General features: G+C 47.7%; 1 protein-coding gene across 1 annotated transcript in view; it reads left to right on the top strand.

Moving 5' to 3' along the window:
* LOC142301881 (beta-1,4-galactosyltransferase 1-like) overlaps positions 1–17,348 on the top strand; it is a 245,803-nt gene that overhangs the window by 104,823 nt on the left and 123,632 nt on the right. Inside the window, exon 2 of the mRNA XM_075342954.1 lies at positions 7,481–7,597. Within this exon, the coding sequence (XP_075199069.1) occupies positions 7,481–7,597 (117 nt within the window). The remainder of the gene's footprint in view (positions 1–7,480; positions 7,598–17,348) is intronic.

A 17,348-nucleotide genomic window follows, 5' to 3' on the forward strand; every position in this document is an offset into this window, starting at 1 on the left:
TCCTCAATTTGGCCGGAGAGTTGCTCCATGTCTTCATCCTCCTCCTCGTCATAGTCCTCCACTGCACGTTGTGATGAGACGAGGCTGGGCTGTGTGTTATCATCACCCACACCCACTACTGTTTCTTGCTGCAACTCATCGCGCTCCGCCTGCAATGCATCATGTTTTTTTTTCAGCAGAAACCGTTTTAGAAGGCAGAGTAGCGGTATGGTGATGCTAATAATGGCGTCATCACCACTCACCATCTTGGTGGAGTCCTCAAAGTTTTGGAGGATGGTACATAGGTCTGACATCCATCTCCAATCCTCAGGTGTTATGTGTGGAGTTTGACCCATTTCCCGACGGCTTAGGTGATGCAGGTACTCAACAACTGCCCTCTTCTGCTCAGATATCCTGACCAACATGTGCAGAGTTGAATTCCAACGCGTGGGGACATCACACACCAGTCTGTGAGCCGGAAGATGCAAACTGCGCTGAAAGCCGGCAAGGCCGGCTGAAGCAGTAGGTGACTTTCGAAAATGTGCAGACAGGCGGCGAACTTTTACCAGCAGATCAGACAGCTCTGGGTATGACTTTATAAACCGCTGAACCACGAGGTTGAGCACATGGGCCACGCATGGAACATGTGTCAGCTGGCCTCGCCTCAAAGCCGCCACCAGGTTCCGGCCATTGTCACACACGACCTTTCCTGGCTTTAGGTTCAGAGGTGTGAGCCAGTGATCTGCCTGCTGTTTCAGAGCTGTCCACAGCTCTTCTGCATTGTGGGGTTTGTCACCTATGCAGATTAGCTTCAGCACAGCCTGTTGCCGCTTCGCCGAGGCAGTGCTGCAGTGCTTCCAGCTTGTGACTGGTGTGGAGGGTACAGTGGATGAGGATGCGCAGGAGGAGGAGGAGGCTGAAGAGCATGACATTCCGGAGCTGTAGAGTGTGGGTGAAACACTGACTGAGGTAGGGCCTGCAAACCTTGGTGTGGGAAGGACGTGTTCCGTCCCTCGCTCAGACTGGGTCCCAGCTTCCACAATATTAACCCAGTGTGCCGTCAACGAGATGTAGCGGCCTTGCCCACAAGCACTTGTCCACGTGTCTGTGGTTAGGTGGACCTTGGGTGAAACAGCGTTGTTCAGGGCACGTGTGATGTTTTGTGACACGTGGTTATGCAACGCGGGGACGGCACACCGGGAGAAATAGTGGCGGCTGGGGACCGAGTAACGTGGGACAGCTGCCGCCATCAGGTCACGGAATGCTTCTGTCTCCACCAGCCTAAAAGGCAACATTTCCAGCGCAAGCAGTCGCGAAATGTTAGCATTTAGAACTGTGGCATGTGGGGTGTTGGCAGTGTATTTGCGCCTGCGTTCAAATGTTTGCTGAATGGATAACTGAACGCTGCGCTGGGACAAGGACGTGCTTGATGATGGTGTTCTTTCTGCGTAGGCAACTGCAGGTGCAGGAGTGGAGGAGGCTTGTTCGCAGGCAGCATGGACAGGGGATTGGCTCGCATGCACAACCAGCGAAGACGTAGCAGTGACATCAGCAAGCACTGCTCCTCGACTCTGTTGTACTTCCCACAAAGTCGGGTGCTTGGCTGACATGTGCCTGATCATGCTGGTGGTGGTCAGGCTGCTAGTTTTGGTACCCCTGCTGATGCTGGCACGGCAGGTGTTGCAAATGGCCTTTTTTGAATCATCTGGATCAAACTTAAAAAACTGCCAGACTCGGGAAGACCTAACATTTGTACAGGCACCTTGTGTCGTCGTGTTGTTCCGGGGAACGGTTGCCTGACTTCTGCCTGGGGCCACCACCCTGCTTCTTACTGCCTGTTGTGATGCTACGCCTCCCTCCCCCTGTGCACTGCTGTCCTCGCTCTGCATATCCTCCTGCCAGGTTGGGTCAGTTACTGGATCATCCACCACGTCGTCTTCCTCTTCCGCACCCTGCTCCTCCTCCTGACTTCCTGACAATTGTGTCTCATCATCGTCCACCACTTGTTGAGACACGTTGCCGACTTCGTGAGAACGTGGCTGCTTAAATATTTGGCCATCTGTACAGACGATCTCCTCATGACCCACTTCAATATGAGCTGGCGAGAGGCCAGAATGTGTGAATGGAAACGTGAACAGCTCTTCCGAGTGTCCAAGTGTGGGATCATTAATGTCCGAGGAGGACGTGTACTCAGCCTGGTGGTAGGAAGGAGGATCAGGTTCAGAAATGTGCGGTGCAGTATCACGGCTACTGACACTTGACCGTGTGGAAGACAGAGTGTTTGTGGTGGTGCCAATCTGACTGGAAGCATTATCTGCTATCCAACTAACAACCTGTTGACACTGGTCTTGGTTCAAGAGCGGTGTACTGCTGCGGTCCCCAAGAATTTGGGACAGGACGTGCGAGCGACTAGATGTGGCCCTTTGTTGTGGCGAAATTAGAGCTTGCCCACGACCTCGGCCTCTGCCTGCACCACCATCACGTCCACTTCCTTGTTCCTTGCCAATGCCCTTGCGCATTTTGCAATGCTGTGCACTGCTGACGTGTATATTCACTACTTGTGCGTTATATCAAAGTTTGTGGAAATTGCACACAAGTGCACCTGTACGCTGCCACCGACAGGCACACACGTGCGGTTTTAAAAACCAAGCACGGACGCAATAAGAACCTAACAGGTTTTTTTGGGGAGCGACAATTACAGACAAGTCAGACACTATCTGGACTGTTTTACACTGTGTACACCAGCCCCAGATATGATGAAGGCTGGTATACGGTCACCACTACCCTGCCTGCCTGCCTGCCTGTATACTGGTACAATAGTCCTGACAAGGACTCTTCTGGTCACTAGCCTGTATTCAGACCTGGCTATACCCTGCCTGTATATAGCAACAATAGTCCTGAGAAGGACTCTGCTACTGTACTCCGACCTGGCTATACCCTGCCTGCCTGTATACAACTAGAATAGTCCTGAGAAGGACTTTTGGTCACACTGTTTGCAGCCCTGCAACTGAAAAAGCTATAAAGGGCCGCAAAGCTTTCCCTGAATCAGCGACACTCTCCCTGCACTGACTGTCTGGATAGCTGTGAGCAGAGCACAGCGCGCCGGCCGGTATAAAGGCTCGGTCACGCTGTGCAGGCCGGCCAATCACTGCAATTCCACAACTAACAGGGCTGTGGCATTGCAGTGGTCTGCCAGCCAATCCCTGCATGAGGGCTGGCTCTCAAAAGAGCGCCAACATGCAGAAATGAAGACCACGAGTACAGCACGAGTATCGCGAGATTACTCGGTCCCCGCCGAGCAGCCCGAGTACAGTGATACTCGTGCGAGTACCGAGTAGTTACAAGCATGCTCGCTCATCACTAAAAAAGACATAAATCCATGTGATACATTCATTCCTGCTCTAAATGTGTCAAAGGTCATCATAAGTTTGTATTCCCATAGTCTCCTGTCTCTCTGGGATTTGAAATTTCCTTTCAATACCAGCAATTTCATGTCCATGATTCTGTGGTCTCGGTTACAAAAATGTTTGGCCACAAGTATATCTATCCTTTTTTTCTCTAATTGTGTGGCGGTGAGAATTCATCCTTGTCCTGAACCGTTGTCCTGTCTTTTCTACATACAGACCCCCAGTTGGACATTTGGTACATATAATTAAGTACACCACATTAGTTCTGGTGCAGCTGAAGGTACCTGGGATCTTGTAGTCCTGATGTGATCTGGGAATCTTTATCTTGTCCGTTGTCAATATAAATGGACAGGTCTTACATTTTTTCTGGTTGCAGGGAAATGTTCCTGTTGTTGTTGGACAGGACAGGGAGCTTCTGACAATGATACTATTAAAAGGTATCAACCACTGAGGGCTCTCAGTTCTTTTAGGCCTAAAACACACTTCCGCATAAAAACGTACGTGTCTCACGTTCCGTTTTTCAGGTCCGTGTTCCGTTTTTTATGGGCGTTTCTCCGGTACGTGTGACATCCGTGTGATGGCGTATGCTTGCCGTGTGTGCGTGTGTAATGTCCGTGTATGCGTACGTGTCATGTCCGTGTGGTGTCCGTATGTGTTGATCAGTGTGTGTTGTAAAATGTCGTTGCTACATACCTGCTGACAGCCGACACAGACAGAGACGAGCAATGAGAATGAACTCGGGTGAACCTCACCCGACTTCATTGTCATACCACGGCTCTGTCTGTGTGTGGCGTCCTGATTAGTGGACATCCTTGATGGAATCACTGGTGTCCGCTAATCCCCTGAGTAACTGAAGTTAGCGGCGACATTAGCGCTGCCGTCACTCAGGTTACCTGCGGCTAGCTGGAGTCACCCAGCCGACACCACAACTCACCTGTGACTTCTTTGCTGATCGCGCAGGTCACTTCAGTCACTTGGGCGACTCGCTGTCACAGGTGGAGGATCCAGTGGTGGCCGCGAGTAACCTGACTGACGTCATCGATGATCGCACAGCTCACTTCAGTTGCTGCTTGGAGGTGATAGAGAGTGGTCATTGTGTGTGGCCACTCCTGTCACCGTCATATAGCAGAGCTGAGAGCGTCGTGGGACATCCATGGATTACGGCGGACCTGGATGGGTTTTTTGGTTTTATTAAATTGGTGAACGAGGGTGTTTGTTTGTTATAATTATTCTAAATAAAGGATTTTTTTAATGTGTGTGTTTATTTAATTTTAATAACAGGGTAAACATGGAAGTTATCTTGGGGAGACGGCTGCCATGATTAACCTAGGACTTAGTGGCAGCTATGGGCTGCTGCCATTAACTCCTTATTACCCCAATTAAGATTGTCCAGGGCAATTCGGGAAGAGTCGGGTAGAGTCCCGGAAATGTTGCATCTAATGGATGCGGCTTTTCCGGGCGGCTGCTGGCTGATATTGTTAGGGTGGTGGGCTCCCCATAACGTGGGGCTCCCCATCCTGAGAATACCAGCCTTCAGCCATGTGACTTTACCTTGGCTGGTATCAAAAATGGGGGGGACCGCACGCCGTTTTTTAAAATTATTTGTTTATTTATTTTACTGCACAATATAGACACGCCTACCGGATGCTGTGATTGGTGATTGATTGCAGTGAGACAGCTGTCACTCAGCGTGGGGGCGTGTCTGAATGCAACCAATTATAGGCACCGGTGGGCGGGGGAAGCAAGGAATAGTAATTGAATAATGAGCGGCCGGCATTTTCAAAATAATTAAAGCCGCCGTATCTTTTGCACAGCTGTTCTTTGCCGCGCTGGTGATCGGGGATCGGTAAGTAATGGACAGGGGGAGATACAGACCGACCGAAAAAGGGATATTGACTGACAACCACAGAAAAAAAGGTAAATTAACTGACAACCAAATAAAAAATAGATTGACCGACATCGCTCACTAAAAAGTGCACACTGACAGTACGTGTAGCACACGGACATGCTACGTGTGCCGTCCGTGCAGGCACGGACCCATTGACTTTAGCGGGTCCATGCCTGCGTGATGTCAGCGAAAAATGGACATGTCGAGCATGTGGGAAAACACTCACACTTACAAACAACAAGGACCCACGTTCTGTGTGGTTTTACGTGTGTGTGTCTGCTACCATAGGGTAGCATTGGTCTACGTATCTCCGTGCCGCCGGTACGTGCAAAAACGTACCAAGCACGTACCGGCGGCACGGATGTGTGTCGGAGACCTTAGACAATTTTTTTTATCTCTACTGGCTAACACGGTACAAAGATATATTATACCTGTATCAAAAAAGTCTGGCAACACACAGGAATGTCACACGAATGTGAGAATGTGGCCTGAGGGATTTAATAAATAACAGCATTACTCCAAGTCATACAGTACAGAATAAATAATTTCAGAAGGAAACTTGCAATTGACATCTCATCTGATTAGTTATTTTCTGTTGTTTCTTCTCCATCTGAACAGACCTTCATGTTGCCATCTTCCAGCCACGACTCGTCTTGTCACACTGATCACCCCAGCCCTGAAAATAACAAGGTCACATATATTGTATACATACATTTACCTCCTGAATAAAAATCACCTAGACTGCCCTTCTGAATATAAATATGTATCAGACTATATATTATACAATTAGCCACCCAGCATTCACAATATAAAGTGATAAATAAGCCATAAGCATTGTGTCCCCCATTAACTATATAATCTCTGCCACCCAATAAATATAAACTAATCAATCTCTGTGACTCTCCACCCAGTTAATTTTAAGGCTTTGTGCACACATTGCAATTTTGTAGTAGAAAATACGCAGCGTGTTACAGTTATAAGCAAAATGCATAATTTATGCAGTGTTCTTCCTGCCAACACATCAGGATTTGCAGCACAATTTTTTGCTGCAAATCCTGAAAGTGTGCACATAGCCATAGACCCTGTCATGTGTCCTCCCCCACAATTTGTCCTATGTCCCTGATAGCTTCATGATAAATTGGGTGGGGTGGTGCCATATAATGAATTGTATAGTGGGGAGGACACTTAGGGCTCGTGCGCATGTTGCGTAATTTCATGCATTTACGCTCCATATAGCACTGCAGCGTAAATGCATGCATCCTGCGTCCCCTGCACAATCTATGAAGATTGTGCATGAGACATGCGCATGATGCTTTGATGAACGCTGCGATTTGGGTCCTAAAATTTTGACCCAAATCCGTGCGTTCATAAAATGAGCATGTCAATGAGTTTGTGCACTATGGATGCAGCTCACACTCTGTCTATGGTGGGGTCAACAACCAGAGTGCATGAAATCGGCTTTTTTCTAGAAAAAACTGCATCCATTACACGGTGTTTCTGCAGCGATTTGAAGCGGATATGTGCACTGCTGACAAATCGCTGCAGAATATTCAGCAGTTACGTGCACATGAGCCCTTAGAGTAGAATGGCAGCTGACACCGCTGCAGATACTTTTGATGCTGCACTATTAGGGTGCGACCGCACTTTGCTTTTTACCTGCTTTTTTGCTGCTTTTTCAACTGCAGCATTTAATGCCAAAATGGATGTGTTCTGCTTTTCAAGCAAAGTCTATGGGAATTTGGGTTTCTAGACCGCACTATGCAGTTCAAGCTGCAGCCTTTTTGTGGCAGAAATTTGGGCAAAAACTCTGCTTTGCAGTGTAAAACCCAAATGGCAAAAACAATAGACATGTCAACTGTTTTTGCCATCTGGGTTTTGCACTGCAAAGCTGAGTTTTTGACCAAAGTTCAGCTACAAAAAGGCTGCAGTTTGAACTGCATAGTGCGGACAAGAAACCCAAATTCCCATAGACTTTGCTTGAAAAGCAGAACACATCCATTTTGGCATTAAACGCTGCAGTTGAAAAAGCAGCAAAAAAAGCAGGTAAAAAGCAGGTAAAAAGCAAAGTGCAGTCGCACCCTAACAGCACCTTACATTTAAGGCAAACATCTTTCTACTATTTATCAAAAAAATTGGCTAAAAAAGTTTTCCATAAAAGCAGAAAAAACTAAGCATAAATTTTCTAAATTATATTTTCTTTCTACAGGCGCAAGCAAAGTTATTAATAAAGCAAATTACTGGCTTTTGAAGCTGAAAAGAGATTGTGACACCCCATCTGATAAACACCAAGAATTGCCAAATTGTACTCTACCTCTTGACCTCGGTAAGCTTGTTTTGGTTATTATAATTTTACCTTAATTCTTAAATGACTAGGCCTGTAAGGGCAATAATGACCAGGTCAATTTTTTCTTTCTTCATTTTTGCCTTTTTAATTTTCAGCAGCTACAACTTTTTCATTTGTTATTGACATGCCGGTATGAGGCTTTGTTTCATGCTGGACAAATCATTTTTTTCATGGGTTTGGGGCTATATATAATGTCTAGTGATGAGCGAGCATGCTTGTCACTACTCGGTACTCGCACGAGTATCACTGTACTCGGGCTGCTCGGCGGGGACCGAGTAATCTCGCGATACTCGTGCTGTACTCGTGGTCTTCATTTCTGCATGTTGGCGCTCTTTTGAGAGCCAGCCCTCATGCAGGGATTGGCTGGCAGACCACTGCAATGCCACAGCCCTGTTAGTTGTGGAATTGCAGTGATTGGCCGGCCTGCACAGCGTCACCGAGCCTTTATATCGGCCGGCGCGCTGTGCTCTGCTCACAGCTATTCTGACAGTGAGTGTAGGGAGAGTGTCGCTGATTCAGGGAAAGCTTTGCGGCCCTTTATAGCTTTTTCAGTTGCAGGGCTGCAAACAGTGTGACCAAAAGTCCTTCTCAGGACTATTCTAGTTGTATACAGGCAGGCAGGGTATAGCCAGGTCGGAGTACAGTAGCAGAGTCCTTCTCAGGACTATTGTTGCTATATACAGGCAGGGTATAGCCAGGTCTGAATACAGGCTAGTGACCAAAAGAGTCCTTGTCAGGACTATTGTAGCAGTATACAGGCAGGCAGGCAGGCAGGGTAGTGGTGACCGTATACCAGCCTTCATATCTGGGGCTGGTGTACACAGTGTAAAACAGTCCAGATAGTGTCTGACTTGTCTGTACTGTAATTGTCGCTCCCCAAAAAAACCTGTTAGTAGGTTATTATTGCGTCCGTGCTTGGTTTTTAAAACCGCACGTGTGTGCCTGTTGGTGGCAGCGTACAGGTGCACTGGTGTGCGTTTACCAAACTATTATATAACGCACAAGTGTAGTGTATAATACACGTCAGTCAGCAGTGGCTGATAGTGTCAGAGTTCTTAATTTTTGCTCCTAAAACCTGTGTTAGGTTATTATTGCGTCCGTGCTTGGTTTTTAAAACCGCACGTGTGTGCCTGTTGGTGGCAGCGTACAGGTGCACTGGTGTGCGTTTACCAAACTATTATATAACGCACAAGTGTAGTGTATAATACACGTCAGTCAGCAGTGGCTGATAGTGTCAGAGTTCTTAATTTTTGCTGCTAAAACCTGTGTTAGGTTATTATTGCGTCCGTGCTTGGTTTTTAAAACCGCACGTGTGTGCCTGTTGGTGGCAGCGTACAGGTGCACTGGTGTGCGTTTACCAAACTATTATATAACGCACAAGTGTAGTGTATAATACACGTCAGTCAGCAGTGGCTGATAGTGTCAGAGTTCTTAATTTTTGCTCCTAAAACCTGTGTTAGGTTATTATTGCGTCCGTGCTTGGTTTTTAAAACCGCACGTGTGTGCCTGTTGGTGGCAGCGTACAGGTGCACTGGTGTGCGTTTACCAAACTATTATATAACGCACAAGTGTAGTGTATAATACACGTCAGTCAGCAGTGGCTGATAGTGTCAGAGTTCTTAATTTTTGCTCCTAAAACCTGTGTTAGGTTATTATTGCGTCCGTGCTTGGTTTTTAAAACCGCACGTGTGTGCCTGTTGGTGGCAGCGTACAGGTGCACTGGTGTGCGTTTACCAAACTATTATATAACGCACAAGTGTAGTGTATAATACACGTCAGTCAGCAGTGGCTGATAGTGTCAGAGTTCTTAATTTTTGCTCCTAAAACCTGTGTTAGGTTATTATTGCGTCCGTGCTTGGTTTTTAAAACCGCACGTGTGTGCCTGTTGGTGGCAGCGTACAGGTGCACTGGTGTGCGTTTACCAAACTATTATATAACGCACAAGTGTAGTGTATAATACACGTCAGTCAGCAGTGGCTGATAGTGTCAGAGTTCTTAATTTTTGCTCCTAAAACCTGTGTTAGGTTATTATTGCGTCCGTGCTTGGTTTTTAAAACCGCACGTGTGTGCCTGTTGGTGGCAGCGTACAGGTGCACTGGTGTGCGTTTACCAAACTATTATATAACGCACAAGTGTAGTGTATAATACACGTCAGTCAGCAGTGGCTGATAGTGTCAGAGTTCTTAATTTTTGCTGCTAAAACCTGTGTTAGGTTATTATTGCGTCCGTGCTTGGTTTTTAAAACCGCACGTGTGTGCCTGTTGGTGGCAGCGTACAGGTGCACTGGTGTGCGTTTACCAAACTATTATATAACGCACAAGTGTAGTGTATAATACACGTCAGTCAGCAGTGGCTGATAGTGTCAGAGTTCTTAATTTTTGCTCCTAAAACCTGTGTTAGGTTATTATTGCGTCCGTGCTTGGTTTTTAAAACCGCACGTGTGTGCCTGTTGGTGGCAGCGTACAGGTGCACTGGTGTGCGTTTACCAAACTATTATATAACGCACAAGTGTAGTGTATAATACACGTCAGTCAGCAGTGGCTGATAGTGTCAGAGTTCTTAATTTTTGCTCCTAAAACCTGTGTTAGGTTATTATTGCGTCCGTGCTTGGTTTTTAAAACCGCACGTGTGTGCCTGTTGGTGGCAGCGTACAGGTGCACTGGTGTGCAATTTCCAGAAACTTTGATATAACGCACAAGTAGTGAATATACACGTCAGCAGTGCACAGCATTGCAAAATGCGCAAGGGCATTGGCAAGGAACAAGGAAGTGGACGTGATGGTGGTGCAGGCAGAGGCCGAGGTCGTGGGCAAGCTCTAATTTCGCCACAACAAAGGGCCACATCTAGTCGCTCGCACGTCCTGTCCCAAATTCTTGGGGACCGCAGCAGTACACCGCTCTTGAACCAAGACCAGTGTCAACAGGTTGTTAGTTGGATAGCGGATAATGCTTCCAGTCAGATTGGCACCACCACAAACACTCTGTCTTCCACACGGTCAAGTGTCAGTAGCCGTGATACTGCACCGCACATTTCTGAACCTGATCCTCCTTCCTACCACCAGGCTGAGTACACGTCCTCCTCGGACATTAATGATCCCACACTTGGACACTCGGAAGAGCTGTTCACGTTTCCATTCACACATTCTGGCCTCTCGCCAGCTCATATTGAAGTGGGTCATGAGGAGATCGTCTGTACAGATAGCCAAATATTTGAGCAGCCACGTTCTCACGAAGTTGGCAACGTGTCTCAACAAGTGGTGGACGATGATGAGACACAATTGTCAGCAAGTCAGGAGGAGGAGCAGGGTGCGGAAGAGGAAGACGACGTGGTGGATGATCCAGTAACTGACCCAACCTGGCAGGAGGATATGCAGAGCGAGGACAGCAGTGCACAGGGGGAGGGAGGCGTAGCATCACAACAGGCAGTAAGAAGCAGGGTGGTGGTCCCAGGCAGAAGTCAGGCAACCGTTCCCCGTAACAACACGACGACACAAGGTGCCTGTACAAATGTTAGGTCTTCACGAGTCTGGCAGTTTTTTAAGTTGGATCCAGATGATTCAAAAAAGGCCATTTGCAACACCTGCCGTGCCAGCATCAGCAGGGGTACCAAAACTAGCAGCCTGACCACCACCAGCATGATCAGGCACATGTCAGCCAAGCACCCGACTTTGTGGGAAGTACAACAGAGTCGAGGAGCAGTGCTTGCTGATGTCACTGCTACGTCTTCGCTGGTTGTGCATGCGAGCCAATCCTCTGTCCATGCTGCCTGCGAACAAGCCTCCTCCACTCCTGCACCTGCAGTTGCCTACGCAGAAAGAACACCATCATCAAGCACGTCCTTGTCCCAGCGCAGCGTTCAGTTATCCATTCAGCAAACCTTTGAACGCAGGCGCAAATACACTGCCAACACCCCACATGCCACAGTTCTAAATGCTAACATTTCGCGACTGCTTGCGCTGGAAATGTTGCCTTTTAGGCTGGTGGAGACAGAAGCATTCCGTGACCTGATGGCGGCAGCTGTCCCACGTTACTCGGTCCCCAGCCGCCACTATTTCTCCCGGTGTGCCGTCCCCGCGTTGCATAACCACGTGTCACAAAACATCACACGTGCCCTGAACAACGCTGTTTCACCCAAAGTCCACCTAACCACAGACACGTGGACAAGTGCTTGTGGGCAAGGCCGCTACATCTCGTTGACGGCACACTGGGTTAATATTGTGGAAGCTGGGACCCAGTCTGAGCGAGGGACGGAACACGTCCTTCCCACACCAAGGTTTGCAGGCCCTACCTCAGTCAGTGTTTCACCCACACTCTACAGCTCCGGAATGTCATGCTCTTCAGCCTCCTCCTCCTCCTGCGCATCCTCATCCACTGTGCCCTCCACACCAGTCACAAGCTGGAAGCACTGCAGCACTGCCTCGGCGAAGCGGCAACAGGCTGTGCTGAAGCTAATCTGCATAGGTGACAAACCCCACAATGCAGAAGAGCTGTGGACAGCTCTGAAACAGCAGGCAGATCACTGGCTCACACCTCTGAACCTAAAGCCAGGAAAGGTCGTTTGTGACAATGGCCGGAACCTGGTGGCGGCTTTGAGGCGAGGCCAGCTGACACATGTTCCATGCGTGGCCCATGTGCTCAACCTCGTGGTTCAGCGGTTTATAAAGTCATACCCAGAGCTGTCTGATCTGCTGGTAAAAGTTCGCCGCCTGTCTGCACATTTTCGAAAGTCACCTACTGCTTCAGCCGGCCTTGCCGGCTTTCAGCGCCGTTTGCATCTTCCGGCTCACAGACTGGTGTGTGATGTCCCCACGCGTTGGAATTCAACTCTGCACATGTTGGTCAGGATATGTGAGCAGAAGAGGGCAGTTGTTGAGTACCTGCATCACCTAAGCCGTCGGGAAATGGGTCAAACTCCACACATAACACCTGAGGAGTGGAGATGGATGTCAGACCTATGTACCATCCTCCAAAACTTTGAGGACTCCACCAAGATGGTGAGTGGTGATGACGCCATTATTAGCGTCACCATACCGCTACTCTGCCTTCTAAAACGGTCCCTTTTGAAAAACAAACATGATGCATTGCAGGCGGAGCGCGATGAGTTGCAGCAAGAAACAGTAGTGGGTGTGGGTGATAACACACAGCCCAGCCTCGTCTCATCACAACGTGCAGTGGAGGACTATGACGAGGAGGAGGATGAAGACATGGAGCAACTCTCCGGCCAAATTGAGGATATGACATGCACACCAGTCATATCCTCGATTCAGCGTGGCTGGCCAGAGGACAGGGTAGATGAGGAGGAGGAGGAGGAGGAGGAGGAGGAGGACAGCATGTTCAGTCATCTTGTTGGTCAGGCTACTGAAGTCCTGGCTGTTAAGAGTCTGGCGCACATGGCTGACTTTATGGTAAGCTGCCTGTCTCGTGACCCTCGCGTTAAGAACATCTTGGCCGACAATCATTACTGGTTGGTAACACTGTTAGACCCACGCTACAAGGAGAACTTTTTGTCTCTTATTCCCGTGGATGAGAGGTCAACCAAAATGCAGCAGTTTCGGAAGGCCATACTCACGGAAGTAGGCAAAGCATTCCCCTCACAAAACGCTAGCGGCATAGGTCAGGAATCAGTGGACAACCGAGGCGTACAGCCGAGAGAGGCACAAGTCCAATCCGCCAGAGGTAGGGGAACAGTCTTTAAGATGTGGGACAGTTTTCTCAGCCCCTCACGTACCACAGCCCCTGAGGTGCGGGGTAGTGCCACAAGAAATCCTAAGTTTGCCCAGATGCTGAAGGAGTACCTTGCAGATCGAACAACTGTACTCCGACATTCCTCTGTGCCTTACAATTATTGGGTATCCAAGCTGGACACGTGGCATGAATTGGCTCTCTACGCCTTGGAAGTCCTGGCCTGCCCTGCTGCTAGCGTTTTGTCAGAGCGTGTTTTTAGTGCCGCAGGTGGAATCATTACAGATAAACGCACCCGCCTGTCAACTGAAAATGCTGACAGGCTGACTCTGATAAAGATGAACAAGGGTTGGATTGGGCCAGACTTCACCACACCACCAGCAAATGAGAGCGGAATTTAAAGTTTGCCATGTACCTCCACTCACCCATGGGTACACTTCTCGACTTTGGATAATCGCTGGACTGCTCCTCCTTCTCCTCATGCGCCATCATGATGACCGTTACAATAGTTAGGTCTTTGTTTCAGGTATACCCCCAGTGGTAAATTTTTTCGCCCATTCTTTGCAGAATGGACATTACAACGACAGGAGACCCGCTCCTTTGCAATGGGAACAATGTTTTGAGGCCCTCATGCACGTCTCTACCCAGGGACAATGTGGAGCCTCCCAATTTTTGGCTGCCCTGCCTAAGGGCTATACTGAAATACACCCACTTCCTTAAAATGGACACTTAATGTTTTGAGGCCCTCATGCACGTCTCTACCCAGGGACAATGTGGAGCCTCCCAATTTTTGGCTGCCCTGGCAAAGGGCTATACTGAAATAGACCCACTTCCTTACAATGGGCACTTCAGGTTTAAAGGCCATCATGCACGTCTCTACCCAGGGACAATGTGGAGCCTCCCAATTTTTGGCTGCCCTGCCTAAGGGCTATACTATAATACACCCACTTCCTGACAATGGACACTTAATGTTTTGAGGCCCTCATGCACGTCTCTACCCAGGGACAATGTGGAGCCTCCCAATTTTTGGCTGCCCTGGCAAAGGGCTATACTGAAATAGACCCACTTCCTTACAATGGGCACTTCAGGTTTAAAGGCCATCATGCACGTCTCTACCCAGGGACAATGTGGAGCCTCCCAATTTTTGGCTGCCCTGCCTAAGGGCTATACTGAAATACACCCACTTCCTTAAAATGGACACTTAATGTTTTGAGGCCCTCATGCACGTCTCTACCCAGGGACAATGTGGAGCCTCCCAATTTTTGGCTGCCCTGGCAAAGGGCTATACTGAAATAGACCCACTTCCTTACAATGGGCACTTCAGGTTTAAAGGCCATCATGCACGTCTCTATCCAGGGACAATGTGGAGCCTCCCAATTTTTGGCTGCCCTGCCTAAGGGCTATACTGAAATACACCCACTTCCTTAAAATGGACACTTAATGTTTTGAGGCCCTCATGCACGTCTCTACCCAGGGACAATGTGGAGCCTCCCAATTTTTGGCTGCCCTGGCAAAGGGCTATACTGAAATAGACCCACTTCCTTACAATGGGCACTTCAGGTTTAAAGGCCATCATGCACGTCTCTATCCAGGGACAATGTGGAGCCTCCCAATTTTTGGCTGCCCTGCCTAAGGGCTATACTGAAATACACCCACTTCCTTAAAATGGACACTTAATGTTTTGAGGCCCTCATGCACGTCTCTACCCAGGGACAATGTGGAGCCTCCCAATTTTTGGCTGCCCTGGCAAAGGGCTATACTGAAATAGACCCACTTCCTTACAATGGGCACTTCAGGTTTAAAGGCCATCATGCACGTCTCTACCCAGGGACAATGTGGAGCCTCCCAATTTTTGGCTGCCCTGCCTAAGGGCTATACTGAAATACACCCACTTCCTTAAAATGGACACTTAATGTTTTGAGGCCCTCATGCACGTCTCTACCCAGGGACAATGTGGAGCCTCCCAATTTTTGGCTGCCCTGGCAAAGGGCTATACTGAAATAGACCCACTTCCTTACAATGGGCACTTCAGGTTTAAAGGCCATCATGCACGTCTCTATCCAGGGACAATGTGGAGCCTCCCAATTTTTGGCTGCCCTGCCTAAGGGCTATACTGAAATACACCCACTTCCTTAAAATGGACACTTAATGTTTTGAGGCCCTCATGCACGTCTCTACCCAGGGACAATGTGGAGCCTCCCAATTTTTGGCTGCCCTGGCAAAGGGCTATACTGAAATAGACCCACTTCCTTACAATGGGCACTTCAGGTTTAAAGGCCATCATGCACGTCTCTATCCAGGGACAATGTGGAGCCTCCCAATTTTTGGCTGCCCTGCCTAAGGGCTATACTGAAATACACCCACTTCCTTAAAATGGACACTTAATGTTTTGAGGCCCTCATGCACGTCTCTACCCAGGGACAATGTGGAGCCTCCCAATTTTTGGCTGCCCTGGCAAAGGGCTATACTGAAATAGACCCACTTCCTTACAATGGGCACTTCAGGTTTAAAGGCCATCATGCACGTCTCTACCCAGGGACAATGTGGAGCCTCCCAATTTTTGGCTGCCCTGCCTAAGGGCTATACTATAATACACCCACTTCCTGACAATGGACACTTAATGTTTTGAGGCCCTCATGCACGTCTGTATGCAGGGGCATTGGTGAACCTCACAATTTAGGACTGCCCTGGCAAAGGAAAATACTACAAAGACTCACTTCCTCAAAATGGGCACATTAGACTCAAGAGGCCTTCATGTACGTCTCTTCTCAGGGACATCGGAGTGCCACACAATGTTTTCACGTAAAATCTTTCATGTATTGATCTCAAAAAGTAACATACACCAGATCTATCTCACTATTGGGTATGTGCCCTTAACATTTCCGCCATGAAAAATCATTTTGGGGTCATTTTGGAAGGTTTTCTGGTGAGTCCGTAAAAATGGCGTAAAACGCGGACAAAATTGTTCACAGCTGTGACTTTTGAGTGATAAATGCTTCAAGGGGTCTTCCCCATGCTGTTGCCATGTCATTTGAGCACTCTTCTGAGACTTTTGTGACATTTTTAGGGTTTCTCCATGCTGCCGGGAGGTCATTTCACAAAAATACTCGGGTCTCCCATAGGATAACATTGGGCTCGTTGCTCGGGCCGAGTACACGAGTATCTTGGGAGGCTCGGCCCGAGCTTCGAGCACCCGAGCTTTTTAGTACTCGCTCATCACTAATAATGTCCTATAACATTTATATACATTTTTTTACATTTAAATATAGAAAAACCTATTTGGACTATTTCCATTTCACACCAAATCACTTGTTTGAATTGAATGTTGAGCAGATGTCTAATATGTAGGTATTTTTTTTCCTAAATTTATGTCAAAATGTATTTCATATGAGAAAAACATTTTTTTTTTGCAGTTGAGATTTTTATTGGTTTATTGTTTCTTCTAGATGTGCATATATATATATATATATATATATATATATATATATATACACACAATATTTGTACATTGTGATAAGGTCGCCTCTAAGCCTTCGTTTTTCCAAACTGAATAACCCCAAGTTTAATAACCTGTCCTGGCCCTGCAGTCCCCCATATCTTTAACCCCTTCAGCCCCCGGGCACTTTCCGTTTTTGCGTTTTTGTTTTTTGCTCCTTTTCTTCCGAGAGCCGTAACTTTTTTATTATTCCGTCAATCTTGCCATATGAGGGCTTGTTTTTTGCGGGACGAGTTGTACTTTTAAATGAAACCATAGGTTTTACCATATATTGTACTGGAAAACAGCAAAAAAATTCCAAGTGTGGAAAAACTGCAAAAAAAGTGTCATCGCACAATAGTTTTTGGGACGTTTTATTCATCGTGTTCACTATATGATCAAACTGATGTATCTATGTGATGCCTCAGGTCGTTGCGAGTTTGTAGACACCAAACATGTATAGGTTTACTTGTATCTAAGGGGTTAAAAAAAATTCACAATTTTGTCCAATAAAAGTGGCGCACGTTTTGCGCCATTTTCCGAAACACATAGCGTTCTTATTTTTAAGGATCTA

Source organism: Anomaloglossus baeobatrachus, chromosome 1 (genome assembly GCF_048569485.1).
Source record: "Anomaloglossus baeobatrachus isolate aAnoBae1 chromosome 1, aAnoBae1.hap1, whole genome shotgun sequence".
NCBI lineage: Eukaryota > Metazoa > Chordata > Amphibia > Anura > Aromobatidae > Anomaloglossus > Anomaloglossus baeobatrachus.